We start from the raw sequence: 27039 nt of genomic DNA, 5'->3' as shown, positions 1-27039 counted from the left end.
TATGGTGCAAGTATTTTAACAAACTTTGTTGCAGATTCCTACCTTTTTCACTTCTGTAAATCCAAACAGATTCCTGAATGGCAGGGCAGTTTTATTATGACCACTTTTTGCACTTTCAATATTCTGATGAGGAATTAGAGGAAGCTTTCTGGACACCTCCAGATTACCATAATGCATTTCAATTTTGTCAGTTTTAGAAAATGATGGCAGCTGCAGATTTAAATTTGGTATATCCATATGATAAGGTAATCATAACTGTTAAACTTGCCTGAAATGCTGATAGCTTTCTTTGTTCTCTGACTACATACTTACATTCTCTAATTTATAAAAACTAGAAAAAAGGCAGTGTTTTGCTTAACTAATTTGTTTCTGTTACCCTGATGTAGAACTGTGAAGGAGTGTTATCATGCTTTTACTAGAAGTGAGTTATTAGCAAAATAAAGGAAAAAGTTCAATTAAATAAAACTGCAATGACCACATATAAGAGCCAGCAAGCTGCTATACATTACGTTTTTGGATTTTAATAGGTTTTACTGTCCTCCGTTATATAAAAGTTTGGCTAATCCTTTAATATAATGTGAAGATGTGTGTGTGTGGGCTTGTTTTATTTTGGGGTTTTCCTCCTTTCTGTCCTTACTGCTTCTGTGAGAAGAACCCTGAAAAAAAGAGGATGGAACATTTGAGGCTACCCTGAGCGCTGGAAAGAAGAGAAAAGCCGAGTCAGTGCGCAGGTTTGTGGACAGATTGAAGGTTTGCCATTGGTAAAGGTAAGTAATCTTTTTGTTACAACAGTTCCGCTTTCAGAGAAGTAGTTCGCTAAAGCAGCGGTCACCAACCAGTGGACCAATATTTGCAATTTTTATGTTTTATTAATTATACAAAAATAATATTCTAACAAATTCTTATATTCTGAATGACAATTTTGCCTTTATATTGCACTAAATTCATGAACTGTACTAGAGACAGAAACACAAGGGAGGCGCAGCGTGACATCAGAGTAGTCCTAAGTTGTATGGACTATGCCTGGCCGGCATCTGCTTCTTCTGGCCTTGCGTCCCCAACATTCACACGTCTGGCGATGCCGGCCGGGCATCTGTGTAACCTTGCAATACCCAGCCGGCATCGCCAGGCGTGTGAACGTTGGGGACGCGAGGCCAGGGGAAGAAGATGCCAGGCATCGCTGGGGGAAGCCGAGGGCACCGCTTACTAGGTAAGTTTTTAAACTCCCTGGCAATTCTACCCGGAATGTGGCTTGCGGTTACCGCCTTTGGTATTGATAAATCACTCCGACCCACCTTCAGGAATACCGCCAAGGAGGTTAATGGTATGCAGAATTTAAAATCATGAATTTAGTGGTCTGATAGGTTGGTGACTTCTGCACTAAAACATCTGCAGAAACTGATCATTTGGAAATATTGATTTGTTTTTTGTCTGTAGTCTCCCGCTACACTTAGTTCTTTCTCCTGATGATCCCTACCTTCTACAGGACACAATAGTCATGTAGGGGTCAGCGAGAGAAACCACTGACTGCAGCAGAGGAGGTCGGGTGAGAGGTGGATGACCTGTTACTAAGGTAATATAAAAGTAAATAATGATTTAGTCACATCCCTTCCAAATAGCTCATCAGTTAGGTATTCCCCTTTCCCATTGTGGAAGAAGGGGGAGATATAACAAATAATAACAATTTTGCATAATTACTATTTTTTATAGTATTGTCTTTATTTTACTAATACAATACAGTTTATGTATTATGGCTATATATTAATAAGACTCCGATATAAATACGAAGCACACTACAACAATGTAAAATACTTTCTTGCCACCACTATCATGGCACGCTCAGTCCACCATCGTTTTATAGCAGAGGCGTATTCGTCGCCGACCTTCCTCCCGTCATGCAACGCGCCTCGCACTAGAGCTAGCTCGGGAGGTTTGATTTCATTGGCTGAAAAGCATCGAGACCGGAAGCTGGATTTGTTCCCCGGCAGATTTAAAAGTTTATGACGTCTTTCCCTATATGCTCGCGTTGTGCTGGTGTGTCAGTGATATTATTAGCTACTTGGTGACTGTCCGGTCCGCAGCTGATCAGCTTATGAGGAGCGGCACGTCCGAGGACAGGTCTGTGACCGATGTATTATACTTTCATTGGGTCCTCTAGCATTGTGCTGGGTGATAAACAATACCTGACAGCTCAGAACATTGCTTGTCATTAAAGCGGACCGGTACTCAGCAGGTCCAATAGAAAAGAAACTGCCTAATGGCTAACTAATGACCATTTCACTGCAGCTTCCCATTCCCTTCACCCCTCTCTGTGCTATGAGGTTCACCATTGCTGCTACCTGGGGATGTTCCTCAAACTCAGAGACCAAATGGATTTTAAATGTTGCCCTATTCATTGTCATTAATATTATTATTAAACAGGATTTATATAGCACCAACATATTACGCAGTGCTGTACATTAAATAGGGGTTGCAAATGACAGATACAGTGACACAGGAGGAGGAGGAGAGGATCCTGTCCTGAAGAGCTTACAATCTAGCAGGTGGGGGAAGCACCAACATATTACAGATGTACATAAGTGGGAACACTTGGATATTGTTATGGATGGAAAGATGTCATAGAACAATCAGGATAAAGGAGAACGCTCAGTCATGCCAGCTCCCAGCATGCACCATTCCTAAACGCAGGATTCCTCTGCAGCATCAGCACCATAGGAAGGGACCAAATGTCAAAATGACAGCAGAATCAAGTTTTAAATGGGAGTCATACTCTACCAAAATCTACAGAAGCATCCAAGGTAATGACATATGACTGAGGTAGGGGCATTAGATTGTGAGCCCCTTTGAGGGACAGTTAGTGACTTGACTATGGACTTTGTACTGCGCTGTGTAATATGATGGTGCTATATAAATACTGTATATTAATAATTGAAGAACTGGTTATTAAATTCTGTGGTGTATCATCGTAGTGGATTTATAGTATCACTGGAGACACGATGCACTTCCTAAACGACAAATCCAAAACTATAATAATGTCTATATTATAGTAGGGTAAACTGATTGAATAATATTATTACACAGTATTTATATAGCGCCATCATATTACGCAGCACTGTACAAAGTGCATAGTCGTGTCACTAACTGTCCCTCAAATGAGCTCACATTCTAATGTCCCTACCATAGTCATATGTTCTTATTGTAGTCTAAGGTCAATTTTGAGTGGAAGCCAATTACCATTACTGCATGTTTTTGGGATGTGGGAGGAAACCCATGCAGACACAAACTCCATGCAGATAGTGTCCTGGCCAAGATTCAAACCTAGCACTGCAAAGGCAAGAGTGCTACCTCTGAGCCACTGTGCTGCCCATAATATCTAAGGCTACATACACACGTGCATTAATTATCGTTGGAAATTAACGACCGATTGTCCGATAACCGTTAACAAAAAAAGTGCACAATGACGCCAGTGAACGTGGAATGTCTCTGGAAATGAATGACCTTCCCGGCAGATCTGATTGGGCGACAATCGTTCGCTTTCTATTGTGTGTACGGTCGTTCAGTGATCGTGGATTGTTCTGTGATACACTTTCCCTGTACATGTCACTTCCTGCATCGTTCAAATGATCGTATCTAGTGTGTGTACATTATTGGTGGATTATATTTGAACAATCGTATTGTTAACTGCATGTACAGAATTGGTAATTGGTCGTTACTCGTTAGTTTTCTAACGACAATTATTGCACGTGTGTATGTAGCCTAAGCCTAAATTCAGATTTTCAGAGAGGCCAGAGGTTTGCAGTGGCTGGGTACTTGCCACCTGTTTGTCAGCCCCAACCACCCTACTGCTTCTAATTCAAACAGTGTTTTACCATTATGTATTTCAATAATATTATTGAAAGATATCATAGACAAGAATACATTTACATAGCCATACAGAGTATACATATACTATGTATATCATATGTAAATCAGAATCCACAGAATCATCACTTGACTTTAATAGCATGTGGAGAGGGCTAGTTCCATAAAAGTTGCATTTCACAGCATGCTGTATTGAGTTAGGCAGTGTACACACATTCACGTTTTGTTGCTGGAAACAATCTTTTTTGATTGTTTCCAGTGAAAGGTGACAGTGTGATCGCTGTACACACAGCTCTGTTTTGCTCCATGGAGAGGGGCAGAACAAATAAGCAGAGAACCTTGACTTTTACAGCGGTTGTTCATGGATCCCTCAGAACGACGTTGGGCGACCGCTGTACTATGTTAGATTCTCACCCAAGGCAAGCCTTGACTGTTCATGTCAGGTGGAAATCATCTGACGTGTTTGTAGCCTTACTCACTACCACAGCTGCTATATCGGTGGCTGAGATGTCGCTAAATAGGAACAGGATTAGGCATGCAGGGAAAATGGGGACATTTTCTGAGAGGAAGGGCTTTATAAATAATAAAACAAAACAAAACCCTGGGGATACTTGTGCCACCAACATCTTTTCTTTTGCATTCTGATCTTTGGCCATCATGATTGGTCAGGCCAGGATGATGTGGATCCCTCACAAGCACATGGAAGTTATTTCAGTCTACTGGGATGCGCCAGGTATTCCTGGGATCACATTTGACAGCTTGGCAAGTGATCAGACAGGTTGGAATTGTTATTGTAGAAGGGATTCTCCCCTGTCCCGTTCTGCAATATTCACCTGCGTGATCACCAGGAGGGACTTTAGGTACACTTTAAACCGGAACTAAACTAAAAAAAACTCGCCGTTACTTCAGCAGATCCCTGCAAACCTTTTCAGGATTGGGTCACGCACTGTCCTGCACATACATGAGATTTAAAAAAAATGCCAGAAAAAGCTCCTTCTGCCCATACCCAAGATTATATGCGCAGAAAGAGCTGCCAGAAGCCTCCTGGGGTGTGTGATTTCAGTATCCCCGGAGACTCTGCGCTGCCATTCCCATGCCACAGCAATAGACACAAAGGAAGGAGCTATATACTTTATTGTGGCTCCTTGTATATTCTGTCAGCATTCACAAATCCACAAATTAGTTCTACATATAGATAGCATCTTCAAGGGCTGTAATGAAGCTGGTCCTTCATGCACCAAAAAGATGATATGCTTGTTTTGAAGCTGCTACACAAAATTAATGCTAAATTCAGATCCCTATTCTACAAAAAATAATTGGTTCTGTTAGCTGCACTACTCTCCTTTTCTCCAGTGCCATCTGTCTTCTCCGTGGTCTAGTGCCTATCCTTAGGTATGCGGATGTGAGGATACCCATCCTCATTCAACCTACTTTTGTGATCCCTTTGGAAGACAACGCTGCAGAAAATGGAACTGATGTCCTTATGTGACAACTGTTCTCTGTAGTTACCCACGATAAACATGGCTATGCCTGCTTGTCATGTCAACATCCAAACAGCTGGAGATGAGATATTGTGGTTATGGGTGTGGAATTGGGCTTTAAATTTTTAATTTTCTTTGTAAAGAAGCTGGGACTTTCAAATCCTAACCTAATAGTAAAAAGCCTGCCCTCTTGTTATTCTACCCGAACCGTATTTGGTGCAGGCTGAAAGGTTCTTCTTTTGTTATTGGGTGCCTGGGACTTTGGCTGCTAGGAGGACCATAGATTAAGGTGCGTATTACTGACCATCCAAGAATTTTTTTTCCAAAATGTTTGAGTTTGTCAGAAAAAGTCCTGACCTGGATGAGTATAATAGTATGAATAAGTACCCCTTAGTGAACAAGCACTGTCAAATTGGCACTGCCGACAGGCTCTTCCTTCAGGCCTTTCCGCACCAAGATGCATGTGCCCATCCAAAGACTTCAAACCCACAAGACTGATTGAGGATGGGAGTGTTGACAGCATAGCGCAGGAAGGATTCTTTTGTCCCCTAAGTCTGCCATATTGTTCAAATAAACTTTACACGTTATGGGGGAAAAATGACCTCTTGGTCCTATAGCTGAAAAGTTCGACTTTCGCTTTACCCATTCCCCACTGGATTCGAAACTTGGAAAAAAAAGTGGTTCTACGTATGCTTTTAATCTGTATACATGAATGCTAATTTCTCTCCCATGCTTTCAGAGTTACATTTCACCTGTCATTTTGAAGGAAAGGTGGAAACTACTTAACTTAACTTAGTAATAAAAATTTAAGCTCATTTTGGAAGCATTTTTCAGAAGCCTTGAAGTTTAAAGTCTTGCTTCTGTATAATCTCTGTTCTCATCCTGTTTGCTTGTTGGAGGTTTTTGCAGACATGGTACAGATGTTCCCCTGAGAAAAGAGGATGTGACAGCTCAAGACATGAAAATGACTTGACACTTGAGTATGGTTTAGGTTTTTTTTTTCTCCTACACTTTAACTCTTTCCAGATAACTCGCATAATCTAGTCATGAATAGGCTGGATTATAAAGGATGTATGTTTTAGCATATTTATTTTTTCTTGGAGTAAAAGTTTTGTAATCTAAAATATATTTTATACTTTTCATCAAGTGGCACTTCAGATTGCCTTTCAGATGTTTACTTCATTATTCTTAACCGGTTTACAGAGCTCAATAGCGTTGGGTGAAATGTATGCACATATTAGGGTGATATGAAATAAAATGAAGCTTTATGCTTTTATGAAAATCATGTGTGGTGAGGTTGTTAACCCTATTTAGTTACATTACTCTGCCAAGTGCACAGCCGCTACTCTTTGCATAAATTAACCAATAGTTTTCGTTACCAAGTGTCTATAGAAAAACCTTTGTTGTGCCCTTCTGTTCTGAAATTCCTATTACTTTAAAGTTGGGCTAATTGATTAAAAGGAAAATCTTTCATCGTGAACAATATTTAGCAATAGCTCCATCACTTCAGCAATACGGACCTCAAACCTTTCCAGTTTTCTCCCCAGAAATTTTTTTTACGTTAGGTGAGAAAAAGCTGTAGCCTGGTGGCAGCCCCTGTATTGTGACCCAATTTTTCAGTAACCACCCAAAAACAGCCAGGTAGTTACTGAAAAGTGCCGGAAGGTGCACCCAGCCAAAAGGAGCCTGGGGAGAACACTGCCTTTGGGCTATATTGACATTACGCACTGTAACCTCTAGATAAATGTTTTTTCAGCTTTCATAAATTAGGTGCCTCTTGAAGTGAACCAGTCAGCCAGTAAAAGGTTATAGCCCAGCTTGGGATTGGGCATTACTGAATGAAATCTATTTTTCTACCCAGATTTGCAGTGATCCTGTCTTGATTTGGTAAAACCTTTTGTTGCCTCCATTCTTCTGCTGTCACAGTTACCGGTGGGATTGTCTCTAGACAGGTAGATGCCCTATGAATTAGTTTACTGGTAAAAAGTTGTCTTTATGCATTGTGCCGTTTATTGTTTATCAAATACTTTGTGATTAACTTTTTTAGTTTGTCATCTTGAGTATCTCTTGAATGCCATTTCATTAATAATGAGAAATTGCATAGTGGCTCAGAGGTTATCACTCTGGCTATTTCTGCGCTGGGTCCCAGGTTCGAATTTCGTCCAGGAAACTATCTGCATGGAGTTTGCAGGTTCTCCCCGTGTTTGCGTTGGTTTTCTCTGGGTACTCTTTTTTTTTTTTTTTTTTTTTCCCCGCCCAAATTGGACTGTATTAAAGACAAATGACTATGGTAGGGACATTAGATTGTAAGCCCCTTCCAAGGACAGCTACTATGGACTGTGGTGATGGTGACTTGACTATGGACTTTGTAAAGAGCTGCACAATATGTTGGCACTATATAAATACTGTGTAATAATAAACCACAATCTCATATTACACTCTATAGGGTGTCCACACACCTAAAATGGTTCTTTCAAAGCAATTACCACGTCCATGCCAATCTGGTCTGAAAACCAGATTTTTAGTGGCAGCAACTGTGATAGATTCACATTCACTACCAACCAATATATACCATCCTTTAGCATATTTCTGTATGTCTTGGCCATGTCTGTTATAGTGGAGAGGAAAAATTCACCACTGCCTAAAAGAAATTTCTATTGCTCCTCAAAATGGAAGCTATAGTTTCACCCAAAGGTAAACATATCAGAGGATGATAGTAGAAGAAATCTGTTGTCGTGGCTGTTGTCAGTCTTATAACCTTTATTAATGGCTGAGTTTTTGCTTTTCATGTATGTTGTGGACTTAATGATAATTTTTTTCAAAGAAAATGGGTACAGCAGTAAATCATGTGCTAATGCTTTCCACTCTACTTTATCATTCTGTGTTGATAAAGTATGAGTATATCCTCCCCCAACTGCTTTTTGTACTTCAAAATTTTTGGGAAATCAAAGGGGTAATATACAAAAGGGCAATACCAAGAAGTTTATGTTTTGTTTATTTTAAAGTAAATGTATAATGTACAGCTAATTGAGCAAATGTGTACTGCACTTGCCTGGTTTCTCTACTTTCTAATATTTACTTTTTTTTAATATTTCTACTGTATTTTCATTCTTGTAGGTATTCCTGACATTAAGGGAAAATAAAAACCTCAGATATGGCTGTTGATGGTTTTGAGGAGCTACTTAAACATTATGATTTACATGAAACCATTGGGACAGGTAACTTTCTAAATGAAATAAAAATGTGTATGTCATATTTGTAGTTTTAGGTGCACCATAACAATTATAGCATCTCTAAGAGATTATAAGAAGTGCTATAAATTGTCATGGTTATGTCTGTTTATTGGAGTCTAAGGTCTAGTTAAAGCTTCCTAATGGAGGAAATGGAGTTCTTAGATAGAATATTAGATAGAATAATAGTTTTTCTCATGTCAAACTGTGTTACAGCCTTAGAAAGACATATTGGAGCTTTGTTAAAAGAACACCTACTCCATTTTGGATTAGAACTTTTTCAGTGGATATTGCTTCATAACACACATGGTTCGAGTATTGTGTGTTGGGACACTTTGCAGCATGCTGTGTTCACCTTAACCAAAAAAAGTTTTTGTTGCATTTACAAACCCTGTGTAGAGTTCTTAATGTTATTGTAACTATTCTGCTCTAAATGAATTTTGCTTTACTCATGTTACTATTGTTTTATTTCGATAGGTGGCTTTGCAAAAGTCAAGCTTGCAACCCATCTTCTTACTGGTGAAAAAGTGGCTGTCAAAATCATGGACAAAGATTCCCTAGGGGTATCCAGACATTTTTTTTTTACTTATTGTAAACATTTAGCTGAACAATTTTGTTATGATGTCAATGTATAGCACAGAGATATTTAGTTTAATGTGGTGACCTCATTATCCTTTAAATAAAATATGGTCTTCACCCTGCCTTTGCTGCCTAGATCACCTGGTCTCTAGTTACCATTAATGCAGAATCTATTTTCAAGCAGTGAGATAATAGGAACAAAGAACAATGCAAACAAAATGTAAAACACTCCTGTAATTCCTTTTGATGGTCACAATTACCAAAATGCAGAACTGCATATAATGTTTGGGCCTAGGGGAAAGAAGTCTGTACCAAGAACACTAGACTGGGGAGAACATTAAAGTGCAATAGTATCTTGTCATAGGGCTGTAGAAAACTGGGAAAATACAGGATTATAAGGAAGGGAAAGAACATTGTTACATTGTTTGTGCTGTTGGCTGCAGGAAAGTAGACCTTTAATCAACTGGAGGATCCACTTTATTCCCATGTCATGATGCATGCTTTGATGCTCTGTTGCAACACACTATGTACAAAAATGCAGCATTAATTGTCACCCAGCACATACAAACTAAGTGCATTGCTGTAAATTTAGCACAATGAAAAAATTGCTTATGTGTTTCTGTGCTTGGGTGTGTTGCAAGATATCAAGATGCAATGATGTCTATATTATTTTACTTTCTTGTTTTAAAGTAAGCTTTGTAACTGATAATGGGTGATCTTTACAAGTTTTACTTGAATGAAAGATTTTTTTTTTTTAAATTTATATTTACATAATTTTTTTTTGCTTTAGGATGATTTGCCTCGGGTCAAAACAGAAATTGATGCAATGAAGAATTTAAGTCACCAGCATGTCTGTAGACTCTATCATGTAATTGAAACTCCAAAGAAGATCTTCATGGTTCTTGAGGTGACTTTATTTTGCATTAAAAAGGGATCATCTTCAAATTTTTTAAAAGCTTTCATATCATTCAGGGATTATAAATGATTATGTAAACTGCCATCCCTGGATTTGTTGTAAACAATGCTGAATAGCTGGATTAAAAACTGATCTTTAGGTGACAGTAGTGTCCGTTGCAGTAGTTTGTCCAGGATTCAAAGGGTATTAAAGGCAGGCGGGATCCCAACACTAGCCGGGCAAGCCGTAGATCATCAAACCCTGGCAGCTCGTAAAATAACTCGTGTCATCATAGTGGATACATGGACCTAAACTTTAAATGCTCCAAGTAGGTGTCACTTTTCTGATTATTTAATTTGTGTTTGAAAACCCTTACCTAGAGCTTGCTTTGAGGGCTATGGCATTGTCTACTTCCCTCTGCCCACTCCTTGATCTGAAATCTATGTTTCTCCAATTAGCACTTTGGGCTTTTAGGGGACAGGTTGAATGTGTGGCTGGAAATTAAAACATTAAAGCTTTACTCCAGGCTTAAAAAAAAAAAAAAAAAAAAAAAAAAAAAAAAAAAGTACACACAATAGCCATAAAATTTGCTGTCTGTGCACCAAATGCCTTTGCAAACCCAATTACCTTGCAAAAGTAACAGTGTGCTGGACTCCAAATAGTCTGAGCAGATAGCTAAAAGAAGGACCCACTACAGGTTACCTTTCAGAAAAACTGCAGGAGGGGTTGGATACAAGGCCAGTTTCCTTTCATGAGATCGGCAGTGACTAGTCCTCATTACAGAACTCTTATGCACACATGAATAACATTGCACTGAAATAAACCTGCACAGATCTGGAAGAAACACATAGAGCACACAAAGATTTAAGTAAAAATAAATGGACCGTATTTTATTATCCTGGAGCTCAGCTTTAGACGATTTATATGGAAAGTTTTAGACTTTATTCCTAAAAAATGAATTTGACCTCTTAAAAAGGATTTAATACTTTCTAAACAATACTACCCCAAAACAAAGCAGTAAATTGCTATGGTGTGGTATTACAGATGAAGACAGTGTTTGTCAAAATATGTTGTTTTTTTTTCCCCACAGTACTGCCCTGGGGGTGAATTGTTTGACTACATTATTGCAAAGGACCGACTATCTGAAGAAGAAGCTAGGGTTTTTTTCAGACAGATTGTTTCTGCTGTTGCTTATATCCATAGTCAGGGATATGCACACAGAGATCTCAAACCAGTGAGTAATCAGTTTTTTTATTGTGTATGCAGAGCTTTGTGCTTAGAATTTGTAGTATAAAGGCATTTTTTTTTCATAGGAAAATCTCCTTATTGATGAAGATCAGAACTTAAAGTTAATCGACTTTGGACTCTGTGCAAAGCCAAAGGTATGCAAGAACTGTTTGTATCTATATTGTTTCCTAATATTTTGTTCAGCTTTGTGTTGTCCCTAGGCTGGGAATTACCCTGACAAAAAACACTGCTGCTGCAAGTTGCTTGCTTTTTTATTTCTATTTGCAGGCATTTGCTCCCTCTTCTGTTACTTATCATAATTGCAACAGACGTTTGGTAACGTTTAGCGTTTTTTTAAAAAGTATTCATCCTAATATATTTTGCTGTGGAATACAGCAATATGTTCCCATAGTATAAGCCTGTAAATGGTGTGTGTGTGCAGGAGGGTGGCTGAGCTTCTTTTATATAAAATGTAACTAAATGGTTATTTTAGGACGGGTAAATATGCACATATTTTTCTAAACTTTTGGTTTAATATAAAAGAAATGCTTTTACTTGAAAAGTGTGTAGGCCTGAGATGGAGGGTAAATGTGCCTGCACTTAGAGGGTAGGTGTAACAGTCTAGTAATTCCAGTTGTTTTTAAGTACCCATAAAAACCATTCATGATTCTTTAAAAATGTTTTCATTTCCCAAGTAGAGGCAGTAAAACACAGAAACCTGGTCCCTTCTGCAATAAAATTTACTTACCTGCCCGATTGCCATTCTTATATTACACTCACCTGTCCTTTCTCTTTCACCATCATCTTCACTCAATACTTCTGTGTGTCAGGTTTAGAGTCATCTTGATTGGCCAGGTCAGAAGGATGTGCATGAGCTATTTCTATTCCAGCAGCCCTGGAAATCATGCGATCATTTGTAGTTCGGTGTACCCCAAAAAAAAATTGTGAACCCAAATGAAAGTATGCGTTATTGCAGAAGGGAGATCGCCTTTCTCTTCTGAAATAAAAATCCTGCCTGCTCGGAATCATTTTTTGTTTTTAATGGTTGTTTTCAATTACAATTTACATTTGATTGTTAAAGTGGAAGTAAACCCAAAACAGGAACAAAAACACACTTACCTTCAATCCTGGAGATCAATCTATCCTTCAGGAGGTTTCTTTCATCGGGTCCTGCATTGTCCCTGTATCTGTCGTGATGCGTGACATAGGTATCCCGGGAGGCTTTGCGCTCCAATTAAACAAACAAACAAAAAGTGTTGCACCAAAAAAACAAAAACAAACAACTTTTTTTCTTTACATAAAAGGGTTGTCTACCCTTTAATGTAAAGTAACAATTTTGAGTTTAAGCTTTACATTTTCAGTTATCCCATACAGTACAAGTCTCATAATCTGAATGAGATGATCATGTCAGTTGTTAGACCAGCAGAGCAGTGAGGCTTTTAGCATGGCTGCATGGGACCTGTTTAGCAAAGTGGAAGGGGAGCTTTAGTGCAGGGAGAAAAAAAAAATAACAATAACAAAAATGTGTTTTATTGTGTGTTTATTTTACTTTATTCTTTATTTGTAGGGTGGAATGGATTATCATTTAATGACCTGTTGTGGTAGCCCAGCATATGCAGCCCCTGAACTGATACAAGGAAAAGCCTATATTGGCTCTGAGGTAAGATATATATTGTTTTTTAAAAATGTTTAAAAGCTGGACTTCTAGGGTAGTATTTTGATCCTTTTGGTCTTCTGGATTCCCCCAAAAAAGGCATTACTGTAGTCTTTTATGACATGGTAACAAAGGCTGATGAATTTTTTCATAGTCTGCCTTTTAACATATTTACTTGGTACATCTGTCTGGTGTACAAGTGTTAGTAAAATAGTAAATGTTTGAGAGCACTCAATGTCCTCTCATTTTCAGTTCTGTCCTGTAGATAAACCTGGGCATAATTTTAATTTTTTGGAAAACTTTATAGAAACCAGATCTATACCTTACATATTACATAATACATTGGAGAAAAGTGCTTTAACTCTGGCAGCACTCTCAATAACTCAGAGCTCTCTAGATGTATTTCAACTAATTCTGTTGCTTTTTTTTTTTTTTTTACTATTTTTTTAGGCAGATATTTGGAGCATGGGTGTGCTAATGTATGCACTGATGTGTGGATACCTCCCCTTTGATGATGATAATGTAATGGTGTTGTATAAGAAAATAATGGTGAGTACCTCCTTGATGGTATACCAAAGCATTCCATTTAACCTAAAGCTGACATTTATCTTCCCTTAACATTAACATGCTAATGAGAGTGTTAGGTACTCTTTTTTTTTTTTCATTGCATACTTTTAGACCCAGTAATACTGCATATTACTTTTATCTGCAACAAGACAAGGCTTGTGCTCTTGCAACACATGTATGAGTGGGTCCTTGAATAGTAAAAAGTAATTTAAGAATTTTAGGTACAGAAAATGTTGTTCTTAACAGAATTATAGTGTCTGTGTCACTTCTGTGCGCTGAAAAGACAGCATGAAAATGTTATCAGTCTTTTATAGGCTGCTAGTCCCATAAATCTAGACCTTTTCTTAAACCCATAAACCTAAATCTTTTCTTTGTTTACCATTACTGCATGGTGAAGTTCAGTTTGAGTCACAATCGCTGCTCCTTTCTTAGATCTCATGAAGAAGTGAGAGTAGACGCAAAAGGATTGAAAGGATTTTTTTCAGAGAATTACTATTCTTTAATAAAGCGAAAAATCCTCAATAAAAAGTAAATAAACAACCGTAAGTAAAATGGTGCAATGTATGATCAGGGCATCTGAGAGACCCAAACATATAAGCAGTTATTCCCCCAACTTAGTTTATAAAAATTACATTGCACCAATTACAAAAAAAATAAACCAATTTTTCAAAAGATTATAGGCTGTAGTTTACAGCATTTTTGTTTATGGGTATAGATTACACTTTATGGATCTACTGGCTCAGTGCTCAAAAAAGGCCCAGTTACTAAATTTGTAATTTTTTTTAAATAAACCTGTCATGAAGCACATGCACTGTTTTTGCTGAGCCATTGTGAAAATGCACATTCCCTGTGTTTACAACTGAGCCTCTTAGAAACCAACCTAAACAGGGGATGCAGTTACAAGATTTTTTTATATGCTTCTTTTATAAGGAGGCAGCACTGCACTAAACTAGATTAGTACAGCAAAATAACCAAATGTGTTTACCAATGAGTATTGAAATCTCTTTTGTATGTTTAAATTGATCTGTCTGCATTTGCACAAACAGTTGATGTTTTGATCTTGCCTTCTGCAGCGGGGAAAATATGACATACCAAGATGGCTTTCTCCTGGCAGTGTGCTTTTGCTTAGCCAAATGCTTCAGGTATGTATTTTTCTGTAGGGATATTTTTTGGTTTCTAGTGTGTCTTGTAATGATTGTAGGAATCTTCAAATAAATCTTTGTTCCGGGTTGGCATGTTCCCAATAAATGTTTGACATACAGATGCTCAAAACATTGTACAAAAAAACTGTTCAAGGTAGTAATATTATTGTAGAGCTGCAGTAAATTACAGTAGTTCAAGTGTAGGACTACAACATCTTTAAAATGTCTCATCAAGTTTCACTTTAAAATTCGATGCGTTTTTATGTTGAAATGTACATTCGTTTTCATTAAAATTTATTTTTATTATTTCATATACATTAAGTGGCCTTAACTAAAAGATTTAATATCTTTTATAGGGAACATTCAGAAAAAAATATCCGCAAGCCCTATGAAATTGCAAGTAACCCTTTATATAGGTATTGCAGTTTTCTTTCCTGTGGGTGTTAAATTGACAAAACGGTGACATGTTTTGTTAGCGTTTGGGTGACCTCTAGGTGATGGTTGACAAACGAAATGCATATGCACCATGGCTTGCAAGGTTGCCATGGCGGATGGTTGCCCTTTAAATCTTACAAGTAGGGCCATCCTGGTGCTCATGATATATTTTTAACGTTTGTGCATTTTTTTTTTTTTTTGGTTTTGTAGGTGGATCCAAAAAAAAGGATTTCCGTGAAGCACCTCCTAAACCATCCATGGCTAATGCAAGGTTACAACTGTCCGGTGGAATGGTACAGCAAATATCCAGTGAGTTTTTTTTTAATGTTTGCATGGTGATTCTCCCCCCCCCCCCCCCCCCCCCCCCAAAAAAAAAATGGATAGCACCTTAGGTAAAAAAAAAAAAAAAAAAAAAGGCTTTAATTTGCAGTTCTCTACTTCAAGTTTGTAAAGTACCCTTCTATAAATGTTATGCTTTTAAATGAAACACCTCTTAAGGTTGGAGGAAAAGTTTTTTTAGTGGGGCTACCCCTGCGCTGCATGGTTTAAATGGTTGTTTAGGAGCACTTTAAATTTCCCCTTACAAAGTGCCAACTTCGCTCCTTTTGCGCTGTGACTTGTGAGAGCAGTCCAGCTTTTAAGATGTTATTGCTGGGTGATTGCTTTTTTCATAAAACCTTTCCAAAAATATGTTATGGATGTTTATATGTGCCTGCATAGGAAGAGGTCGATATGCTTTACGGAGAGGACTAGCCAAGTAATTGTGATCCGTTTTTCATTATCTATTGCTTCAGTCATGTGTGACTACATACTACAACTACTACACTACTGCATTCTTCGCAGCTCGCCTTAAAGGGTATGTTAGAACAAATCTGTTTGGAGAAGAATTGCTACTCCTTGATAATAGTACAACTAAGCTACTAAAGCTTTGCCGTGCAACCTAAATCCACTAAAGTAACCCAGCAAGAGAGTCCGATCACTCCGGGGGTGTCCGGCATTGGGTCCTGTGTCGTCTTGGCATTTGTCCCGGAGCTGGTGCTCCAGGCGCCACCATCTTTGTCTTCTCTTCCAGGTTCTTCATCCTAAGTCACCCGACCCAGGCGCAAGATCAGGTGACGTAGGATGAAAAAAAAATTGCATGCGCAGTGAGATCGCCCAAGAGCCCGCGAGGTATGCCGGGAGGCTTTGCAGCCCTATTTATTCTCGACCGCCTAGGCGGCCACGAATTAGGAGATGGTGGTTTTTTTTTTTTGGTTTTTTTTATGAAGGGTGTTAAATTTAAAAAATAAAGTTTTTTTTTTTTACTTACATAAAAGGGTTCTCTACCTTTTTATGTAAAGTTAAAATTCTGAGTATAGATACGCTTTAAAGTAACATTAGCATGAGCCAGCATATTTACAAGTTAAGTTGTGTAAAAATACAGGATTAGAGAAAACAGTAAAAGTGAACTACTGGCTCCCCTTTTGCAAGTATTATGCAATATGAATTTACATATTGCAGCTTAAACATGTTGAAGAACATTCATGTAGGTCTATAAATAATTTTAAAAAATATATATATATATATATATATATATATATATATATATATATATATATACACACAGTCTGCAGTTGTATTGCAAAGCATTTTTGAATTACATTTACAAAAATATTAGTTCATTTTGTGTTCCTTTTAGTGTACTTTAACTTGTATAAAACTTGTATTTAACACATTTAAAAAGGAAAGATTGTTTTCATGCATATTTACTGATGGTGCGCTCATTTGCCTTTGGAGTTCTTGGCCAAACGGCACATTCTGAGATCTACGCAATTTGTCAGCAGGTTAGCCACACTGTTTTAATAGGGGATAAATATGTAGTCCCTGTGAAGAGAAAACTTTGACAAATAGCAAGTAAAAATTTCCCTAAAGGTTAACTTACAGTTTAATCAAAACTCCGCCTTTTCTTTTAGTTTAGTCTTTGTCCTTGTTAATGCCAGTAATAATCTTAAACAGACCCCTCCCTAGTTTCATTCTGCTAATTTTGCCTGTACTGTTATGTGTCGGCATGATTTCCAACTATAGACTTGTGTGAGGTATTGGTTGTCTACAACCTAACCTGACACCTTGATGTGAGCTTACCATTTGCTCAGAAATTAGGAATGCTGTGTTTTGGCCTTGGGTGGCAAGATCCTAATACCTTTTTGTCACCTTACATTCCACAATTTTATTCTGCTATGTAAGCTGCCTGATCATGCAGTGTGATATTTAACTATCTGTAATATGTCAGTGCTATATAGTTACAAGATAATAAGAATCTGCAGCTTGATTCAGAACTTTTTGTTTTAATTATTTTTCCCCCCAATTTGTCTTCCTTAGCTCGGCTACATGGATGAGGACTGTATTACAGAGATGTCTGTTTACTTCAAACGCAGTAAACCTAGCATGTCAAACCTGATATCTGAGGTAATTCTCCTAAATTTGACTGGGTTTAGGGATGCAATTGCTATCCATAACATTCTAAAAAAGAAAAATACAAATAACATCCAGTGATCTGTTCCCATTAGATGACATTCTAGTTCCTCACATTCCAGTTTGTGTGTACTTAAAACATTTTTTTTCCTCATTTTTATTTTCCCACAGTGTGGGAGATTGTGTATAAATAATATCTGGTCTTTTTTACTACTTATTGAATCTGTGGAATTCCCAATAGGTGCTTACAAAGAGAAATGAAGTCGAGTGTCTTTTCTAACATCCCTAGGCTCCACAACGTCAAAGTGCTTGTGATAGCTAAATGAAAGAGTTACCTGCTTAATTAACCCACTAGGGGGCAAAATCTGTGCACCGGAACAGACATTGTAGTTTTGTTCACCTACTAAATCGCTCATCCTATTTTTATTCTGGTAATGAAAAATTGGGTTCTACAGAAGAAAAAAACTATGACTGTCATGTGTTTTCTTCAGATCTAATTGTCTCTGTCTTGCCTTCTAAATCTTATTCATAAACTGTTACATTTCAGTGGAATTATGATCCTATGACAGCCACTTATTTATTGCTTCAAGCAAAGAAAAGTCGTGGAAAGGCTGTGCGTTTGTTACGCTCTTCGGTCACTGTTGAACCCTCTGCCTCCAGCTTCAAGGAACTAAGGGTGAGTATTCCTTTCGGAGGTGTATTTTGGTACCAAATGTTTACTCATCCCTTAGGTTCTGAAAACTTCTTGCTGTGGGTTTGGCATCCTTAGGTTAAAGTTGAAAAGGCAATGTATTTGCACTTTGCCCCCAAAGCACCCTCTCATGGTGAATACACAAGTCTCTTGTTTATTGAAACATAATTTATAAGATGACGACAAAAATAAGTCTGTTTGAAAAATTACTTTCATGCAATCTTTCTTTAAAGGACTTGTCACCCCTCCCTCTTAATCGAGATGTTATCAGTCTTGTGACCCAACAATAAACTGCCCCATTATAGGAATAAACAAGATTTGTCAATGCATGCACAGAAACCTCCAGACCTGGGAGTTTCCAGAGATGGTTGAGCAACTCTGTCACCACATACCAGGAGCATGACCTAAATATAAGCTATAAAATTCTTTGGGTGAATAAGGTGGTTAATCATCATTAAATAACTATGAAAGTAATTAATGTGATGGGATGAAGTACCTCAAATATGTACTTGCCCACAACAATCTCATTAGTGTACAAAAACATTACATTCAACATTTTTAATTTCTGAAGGCTGTCAGTCACTGTTAGTCTCAGGTCTAGAAATTCATAATAAATTAGATGGCCACAAGCAAAGCAGGATCTAATATTTAATTATAATACATCAGTGTATTAATGGTGACTAATAGATCACAAACACAAATAACATAGGTCACGTGAAATTCATCTGCCCCTTTAACCTTAACACCCTTGTTGCCATTTTCTGTCAAAATGAGGTAGAAGCTGCTGTATAAATACTACATTCATAAAATTATCCACCTGATAGACGGCGTAACAAAAAAAGGCTTGTTTTTCCCAAAAATGTTCTTTATATGTATTTAGGTAATGACACATTTACGATGTTGAAGATTTTATTGACATTTATTTTGACAGTCAAGGCAGATGCTGGATTTTGATGACGGTAATCAAAATGAGCTCCCATATGTGTTCGGTTCTATGGAATTTTCTGATGATGATCTATTTTATGAGGACTGCACATACAGCATTACGGAACAAATCACTTCAAAAGAGGTAAGGATATAAGTTTGTATGTGTAAAAAAAAAAAAAAAAAAAAAGTGGTGTGTGTGTGTGTATATATAGTATATGTATGTATGTATGTATGCGTTTTTAGATACACTTTCAACATATATTTTTTTTTTTATTGTATTGTAAAGAAGTCCTCTGGATTTCGTTATGAGCTTCACAGTGTGGAATTTGCAACCCCAAAAAAGTCAATTATGTCAACCAAAAAAAGAGAAGATAAGGAAAACTTTGACTCAAAAATTCATAAAAATGAAAGCCCATTTTTGCAGCCAGCTCCTTGGACACCAAGCTCCAAAAAGAAAGGAATACTAACTACTCCCAACAATAATATTTTGGCTTCTTCAAAAGGTATGGTTTGTATTTCTTGCACCCCACTGTGTGTATGTATGTGTATATGTGTGTATATATATATATAATATTACAGTTAGGTCCATGAATATTTGAAGTAAATATTGAACAGAGACAACTTTTTGTCTAATTTTTGGTTCTGTACATTACCACAATTCAGTGGGTTGAACAAAAAGATTGCATAAAAATGTGAGGAACTAATGCCTTTTTTTTTTTTTTTTTTTTGACACTATCCCTTCATTTCAAGGGCTAAAAAGCTAAAAAATTGGACAATTGACTCAAATGTCATTTCATGGGCTGGTGTGGGCAATTCCTTTGTTTTTTCATTCTCAATTAAGCAAATGAAGGCCTGGGTTGATTTGGGGGGGGGGGGGGGTGCTTGTATGTGGTAGATTTTGCTGTGAACAGACAACATGTGGTCAAAGAAGCTCTCCATGCAGGTGAAACAAGTCATCCTTAAGCTGCAAAAACAGAAAAACCCATCCGAGAAATTGCTACAATATTAGGAGTGGCAAAATCTACAGTTTGGTACATCATGAGAAAGAAACAAAGCACTGGTGAACTCAGCAATGCCAAAAGACCTGGACATCCACGTAAGTCAACAGTGGTGGATGACCGCAGAATCATTTCCATGGTGAAGAGAAACCCCTTCACAACAGCCAACCAAGTGAACAACACTCTCCAGGAGGTAGACGTATCGATATCCAAGTCTAACGTAAAGAGAAGACTGCATGAAAGTAAATACAGAGGGTGCACTGCAAGGTGCAAGCCACTCATAAGCCTCAAGAATAGAAAGGCTAGATTGGACTTTGCTCAAAAACATCTAAAAAAGCCAGCACAGTTCTGGAAAAACATTTTTTGGACAGATATACACAAGATCAACCTTTACCGGAATGATGGCAAGAAAAAAGTATGGAGAAGGCGTGGAACAGCTCATGATCCAAAGCATACCACATCATCTGTAAAACATGGCGGAGGCAGTGTGATGGCTTGGGCGTGCATGGCTGCCAGTGGCACTGGGACACTAGTGTTTATCCATGATGTGACACAGGACGGAAGCAGCCGAATGTATTCTGAGGTGTTCAGAGACATACTTTCTGCTCAAATCCAGCTAAATGCAGTCACATTGATTGGGAGGCGTTTCATAATACAGATGCACAATGAACCAAAACATACAGCCAAAGCAACCCAGGAGTTTATTAAAGCAAAGAAATGGAATATTCTTGAATGGCCAAGTCAGTCACCTGATCTGAACCCAATTGAGCATGCATTTCACTTGTTGAAGACTAAACTTCGGACAGAAAGGCCCACAAACAAACAGCAACTGAAAGCCGCTGCAGTAAAGGCCTGGCAGAGCAATAAAAGGAGGAAACCCAGCATCTGGTGATGTCCATGAGTTCAAGACTACAGGCTGTCATTGCCAGCAAAGTGTTTTCAACCAAGAATTAGAAATGATCATTTTATTTTCAACTTTTGAATTTGTCCAATAACTTTTAAGCCCCTGAAATGAAGTGATTGAATGATGCAATCTTTTTGTTCAACCCCCTGAATTAAAGCTGAAAGTCTGCAGTTGTCCAAATATTTATGGACCTAACTGTGTGTGTGTGTGTGTGTGTGTGTGTGTGTGTGTGTGTGTGTGTGTAAAATGTGTGTATTAAGCTTTTTGTAAAGAATTAATTTTACATTTGAAATCTAAGTATCCTGTCGGTAGTCTGTATAAATAGTGGAATATTGGAGCTTGGTGAATCTTAAACCGATATTGACCCTTATGTCGGCGACTTTTTATCTCATTTATTTTGAATCCTCATACAGAGAGAAGCTGCTGTAGTAAAGAAACTCCCACAAAGAAACCTGCTACTGTAAACAATGATATTGCAACAGCTGTAATAAGCCCTGAAAGACGGTAAGTGATCACATAACCCCCTCTCCCCGATCCTTTTTTTTGCAATAGCAGTTTAGGATCTAGCATAGCCTTTTCCCCCTTTTAGGCTGTGCCAGATTTAAGATTTATCCCCTAGTGATGATTTCATGCTACATCACAGAATAACATAATGTGAGGTTTTCTGGCTAATAAATAGATATTTTAATACTTTGATGCCTGATCATAATCATTTTTAAAATGGCTTACCAGTTCCTTTAATCGGTTCTTTATACTAAACTTTGTGTAACATGGTAATAAAGGCATTTTTAATGTTGGTGTAAACTGTATATATTTGCAGCTATATGGGATGTTTGGATATAAAAATAAATAGGCTGCCATGTTGTAAGTCACATTTGTACTTTAGGGAACATGTAACGCCAACATAACATAGATTTTTTTTTTTTTTTTAAGCTATTCCCTCCTGTGTCCCAAGAACTCTCAGATACAGTGTGTTTTGTATGTATAGCAGCCCAACACTGGCCACCCCATTACATCATACATAAATGAAGACAGACGCTTAGTTTATCGAAATATAATTGGCCTCTTAATGACACAGACCTTTAGCCTGAGTGCCGCCATCGCAGGTGAAAGGTGCAAAAAAGCAAATCTTTTCAAAATATAAAAAATATTTAAAAGTTAGTAGAAAATTGGGCCACCTTCCTGGAAACCCAAAAGGTGTATATATATTATTTACATATCTAGGCAATACATTTTACTGAGCAAATCGCAAATCATTAAATATCATATATATATATATATATATATATATATATATATATATATATATATATATATGGTAAACTATTATTTGGCAAGTTCTGTTTTGTGCTTTCAGGTGGATTATAAAGATTTGACTATAAGGCAGTAGCATGTGCAGGATTGTAACTAAATTCTATATACGGGTACTTTTTTTTTCTTCTCAAATATGTGCTTGACATAAAGTATCCACTAGGTGGTGCTGTAGGGCAACAAAACTTGACTGAGTACCTTTCATCATTTTCATTGTTTGCACTTGGATAGTTGTCGCTCTGTCGATCTGGATTTAAATCAAGCACATCTGGACAGTGCTCAGAAGAAGAAAGGAGGAAAGGTGTTTGGGAGTTTGGAAAGAGGACTAGATAAAGTCATTACAATGCTGACTCCAAGCAAGCGGAAAGGATGTGCAAAAGATGGACCCAGAAAACTCAGGGTATTTTTTTTTTTTCTTTAATGTTAATACATATTGATGTTTTGCAGGGTTTTTAGACAGATGACTGACTTAAGAAGAGACCTTTTATCAAGGCATATATTCTTTTTTTATTATTTTTGTACTTTTTCGTCTTTGCTTCTTGTAGTCCCCCGTGTAGCAAGATTCTAAATGGAAAAGGAAGGGATAGCCTTCTAAAGCAACCGTCTCTATTGCATTGCACAGTGCACTCCAACTAGGGGAGCTTGCTGATAGGAGATATTTACTTGCTGCTTACTCATTATCCAATCGCAGACTGGGGTGGAACTTTGATAGCAGTAGCCTTTTAAACTCCTTATACTACCATATTTGCCAACAAGTGGCTAAGGCACGAAGGAACCTTTTATTTTGTTGTTAACCCCCATGGTGTTCTAATTCTGTCAGTATTTTCATGCAAAAAGCGGTACTTTTTATTTTACATTGTAGGCTTATAATTCTTAGCCATAACTCACCAAAATGTCACAATATTTAATAAAAAACTTTAAAAAAAAACACAAAAATCTGTTAAAGGGAGCATAAAAATAGTGAAACCTGTAATATAACTGTACAGTATATTACATATATACAAGATAAGGATTTCCTTGTATTGGATTCAATACAGTTATTTTGTATTGAATCCAATACTAAATTATTTGAATTTCCCGCCGCACCTCCCACATGAACTGACACATGCACCGACTTTACCGGGAAACCCCGGGAAACGTCATTGCATTCGCTGGGCTGAGAATCCGAGGAAGAGGACGCTGCCCGAAGACCTGCACAGACGAGCAGGATGCCGCAGGACGCCAAAGGAACAAGGTATGTGGGGTTTTTTATTCTTTTTAGCGACCCCCAGTGTGGCTCGGCATTACCGCTTTTTGCATGTATTTTTTACCTCGAGCCACACTCGGGAATACCACTGGGGGGGGGGGTTTAACATAAATTACACATTGAGCACTCTCCTTTTGCCTAATCATTCACTGCAGCTGTCACAGTCAAGATGACAATTCTGGGCAGATACTGAATATAAACAGCCTTGCTTTGTAGACCTATTGACTGCAGCATAGGGATGTTCCTGAGAGCTGGGACATCAGCAGAACAGAAGTAAAAAAAAAAAATTTTGTTGGCATTTAAAACATCTAAAAGCAGATGATTTGATGTAATTGTTTTTAGGCAGATCTGCTATCCAGGGTTGTTCACGCCTCTTGTTATACTTTAAATGCTGTAATGTAAAGGTGCATATATCCTTAATTTTTGAAACCTTGAACTTCATTAGTTCAATTTTAAAGGGTAAATTCAATGCCATAAAATGTGTTTTTAAAAAAAAAAAAAAAAAGCCTTTATAGTTCAATATATATTTTTGGCTCCTATTTTACAAAAGTGACAAATCGGACATCGTTTTGACTTTTGTTCACTGGCTACCCAGAAGTGCATCCAGTGCTTAGCTCAGTGCTGTTTCCAGTGTTCCTATTACTAAGATGTTTTTATTTCCTTTGCTCTGTTTTATACGCCCTGTCCAATAAGAGCGACCAGCTTTTAGTTTAAGGGTCAGAGTGACATACTGGTTCACAATAAATATTACAGTCCTCTTCCCACATCAGTATTTATGTTGTCAAAGTTTAGCATTTAGCATTAAGAAGTGTGAAACACACTTTCTGCACATCAGGTATAGCAGCTCCATAGAAAAAGGGGTTGCCTTATCCTTTCTGGGACTGGCAGTGCTGGGGGTCTGAAATTTTGTCTGCAGCAATTCTGCAGGCAAATACTAAAATGCATGTTGGTTCTCCTTGGCTGCACACTATTCCCAAGTAATAGAATTTTTTTTTCTGTGTGTATTTTGCAGGCCCATTATAATGTAACAATGACAAACTTACTGAATCCTGACCATATATTAAACGAGTTGACCAGAGTTCTTCCACTCAAAAATGTGGATTATGTCCAGAAAGGGTAAGTGAAGTACAATTTTGCAATTCTTTATCTTATACTTATCCTAAAATAAGTTTTCTCAAAGGAAAACAGAATTCGCTTTCAAAATCGGAAAAGGTTTTGTAGAATAGTGTCTTTTGAAAGATTGGTGAAAAATGTGTGGAAGTATGATATTGGTTATACCACATAATTACAATTATTGCCATGTTAAAGTAATTTCACTTATCTTAGTTTTTTTCTATTTTACATTTTTGGTATTCCATTAAGTAGACATGTTTGGGAGATTTGTATTGAATTTATTCCAATGCAGCCTTCCTACCTAATGCCTATTTTTTGTTTTATGCCCCACGCTCCATAGGTATATTATTATTATGAAAATAAAAAGCACTTTGTTTTTCAAAATATCTCTTTTATGGATTCCCAAAGCACCGTGGGTCAATGAAACATCCCAACAAACGCTGCTTATTTTGAAGCTCTTTTTTTAGAACCCTTTTATTGACATACATGTTCTGAAAACGATGAGCACAGGATAAACACTAGAATAAATGCAACTGGACAATAGTCCAATCTTGTCATTTTAATATGCATTTTTAACAATATATTTTCTAATGTAATGATATACTTTAAAATGTTCTACAGGTATACCCTAAAATGCAAAACACAGTCTGATTTTGGAAAGGTGACCATGCAGTTCGAACTAGAGGTGTGTCAACTGAGCAAGCCGGATGTAGTCGGGATTAGGAGGCAGCGTCTTAAAGGTGATGCTTGGGTTTATAAGAGACTAGTAGAAGACATCCTATCAAGCTGCAAGATATAACTTAACCTGCTATGTGGAGGTGTTTATAAAGAGGTCTCTGTCGTACGATATCTGTACATTTGTACATCTGTAGGGCACAAGTCGTATGACAATTATAAGCAATTAATTTTGTGAATATTTGTAAAAATAATGTTTTAATGGTTTTTTATGTCATTGTTTAAATGTCTGTCCTGATTTATATGTTTTGAAATAAAACACTAAAATATGAAACCACTAAAAAAAAAGATATTGGCCTTTTATTTTCTCTATCAAATTCACTATAAGAATAGTAACAGTAAATGTAGCTCCCCCCACCACAATCGGAAGATAAAATGTTGTACATGGTGATGACGGATTTGCATAATTCTTTTGCTGTCTCCGGTTCCTAAGTAGGATTTATTGAGGTCGTTAATTAAGCCACAGCTGTGGTTACTAGAGTTAAACTGTATGCTCAATATGTTGAGCAAAATAGGATTGACTCCAATGAATGTGTTCCCAAGTCAACAAAATGCCAAGCTTTCAACTATAGAGTTGAATGTTTTGTAAAGAAATGTAATTGTATTAAGGTAAGGCTAAACGGTACTAATCAGAACAGTCGATACATCTTACTAATTCTTCTGAAACATTTAAAGGTCATCAAAGCGTTTAACCTTGTAGCAATGCTGCTTTTATTTTATTTTTTGCCTAAATTGCTGTTGCTATACTAGTTTAAGGATGAGGTGTTTTGAGGGCTTTAAACAATCAGTAATGGCTGCACAGTGGCCATCATATTTTGTTTTTTAAATAAAATGCTAATTGGTTTCATAGTATCTAAGACCATACTTCTGTATATGGTCCTAAATATACAATCACACATGGATTCCCCCTTGCCCAAAACATGTCAACTATGCTTTACTGACATGCTGCAAGAAGCAGCACACCTTCAAGGCTTTATAATTACCCCCAACCCAAGTAACTACTCAATTTATACCCTTCTGCTGCTGGTTGCTGTCTTCTGGATTATCTCTTAGACTAAATCTGAATTTCAGGCATATTCAACTGATAATACATATAATCAAGCATGCTGTCATACCCTTTAGAGAGGAATGTGGTAACTTTATATACGATTGTCTTTCAGCCTGTTACTATTTATATATAGACTTGTAGACTGTCCTGTTTATAAAAATGTTGTGATAAAATAAACCAGTTCCCAATTCTTTGTTATCTACTTTGCAATTTAAATTTATAATAGGTGTGTGTGTGTGTTTTTTTTTTTTTTTTGTTATTGTTATTACTTTAAATTGGTTGTAAACAGCCTGTAGACTTTCATTGTTGCCACTGATCCACTTCAAAAGTGGAAATTGGGGTGTTTAAAACAAACACCACTGATTTCTCTTGTGGCCTTTCTTCCTTTTTAAAGTGATGCATATTTTCTGATCATAAATTTACATAGGAACAGGTATTGGTTTTGTAGACTTAAAAGGTGGACCAAAAAAATGAATAAATGGAATATGTTCATTATTTTGTAAAAAGATGCTTTAAGGGTATATCAAGTAAATCATCCTGGTGC

General features: G+C 37.2%; 1 protein-coding gene across 2 annotated transcripts; it reads left to right on the top strand.

The window, feature by feature from the left end:
• The first annotated feature begins 1610 nt into the window (after window positions 1–1610).
• Window positions 1611–25735, top strand: MELK (maternal embryonic leucine zipper kinase). Of its 2 annotated transcripts, none has more exons than XM_072404539.1 (18): window positions 1611–2118; window positions 8460–8560; window positions 9050–9135; window positions 9942–10058; window positions 11137–11280; window positions 11360–11428; window positions 12841–12933; window positions 13378–13476; window positions 14568–14636; window positions 15282–15380; window positions 17430–17516; window positions 18070–18198; window positions 19145–19282; window positions 19427–19643; window positions 21456–21546; window positions 22585–22753; window positions 24612–24715; window positions 25334–25735. In XM_072404539.1, exons 2-18 carry the CDS (start codon window positions 8497–8499, stop codon window positions 25509–25511), a joined length of 1953 nt encoding a protein of 650 aa, XP_072260640.1. In that variant the 5' UTR covers window positions 1611–2118; window positions 8460–8496; the 3' UTR covers window positions 25512–25735. The 2 variants fall into 2 exon arrangements, with proteins under 2 accessions (XP_072260640.1, XP_072260641.1); XM_072404540.1 differs by lacking the exon at window positions 1611–2118 and adding an exon at window positions 6631–7294.
• Window positions 25736–27039: the final 1304 nt, after the last annotated feature.

This window comes from Pyxicephalus adspersus, chromosome 3 (assembly GCF_032062135.1).
Source record: "Pyxicephalus adspersus chromosome 3, UCB_Pads_2.0, whole genome shotgun sequence".
Lineage (NCBI taxonomy): Eukaryota > Metazoa > Chordata > Amphibia > Anura > Pyxicephalidae > Pyxicephalus > Pyxicephalus adspersus.
Note: the sequence above shows the minus strand (reverse complement) of the source record. Positions and strands in the feature narration are given on the sequence as shown.

Excerpts from the sequence above, each read along its gene's own strand:
- MELK (XM_072404539.1), top strand. The coding sequence starts at position 8,497 with ATGGCTGTTGATGGTTTTGAGGAGCTACTTAAACATTATGATTTACAT. Across the intron at positions 8,561-9,049 it reads ACATGAAACCATTGGGACAG|GTGGCTTTGCAAAAGTCAAG; the intron begins GTAACTTTCTAA and ends TTATTTCGATAG. Across the intron at positions 17,517-18,069 it reads TGTCAAACCTGATATCTGAG|TGGAATTATGATCCTATGAC; the intron begins GTAATTCTCCTA and ends GTTACATTTCAG.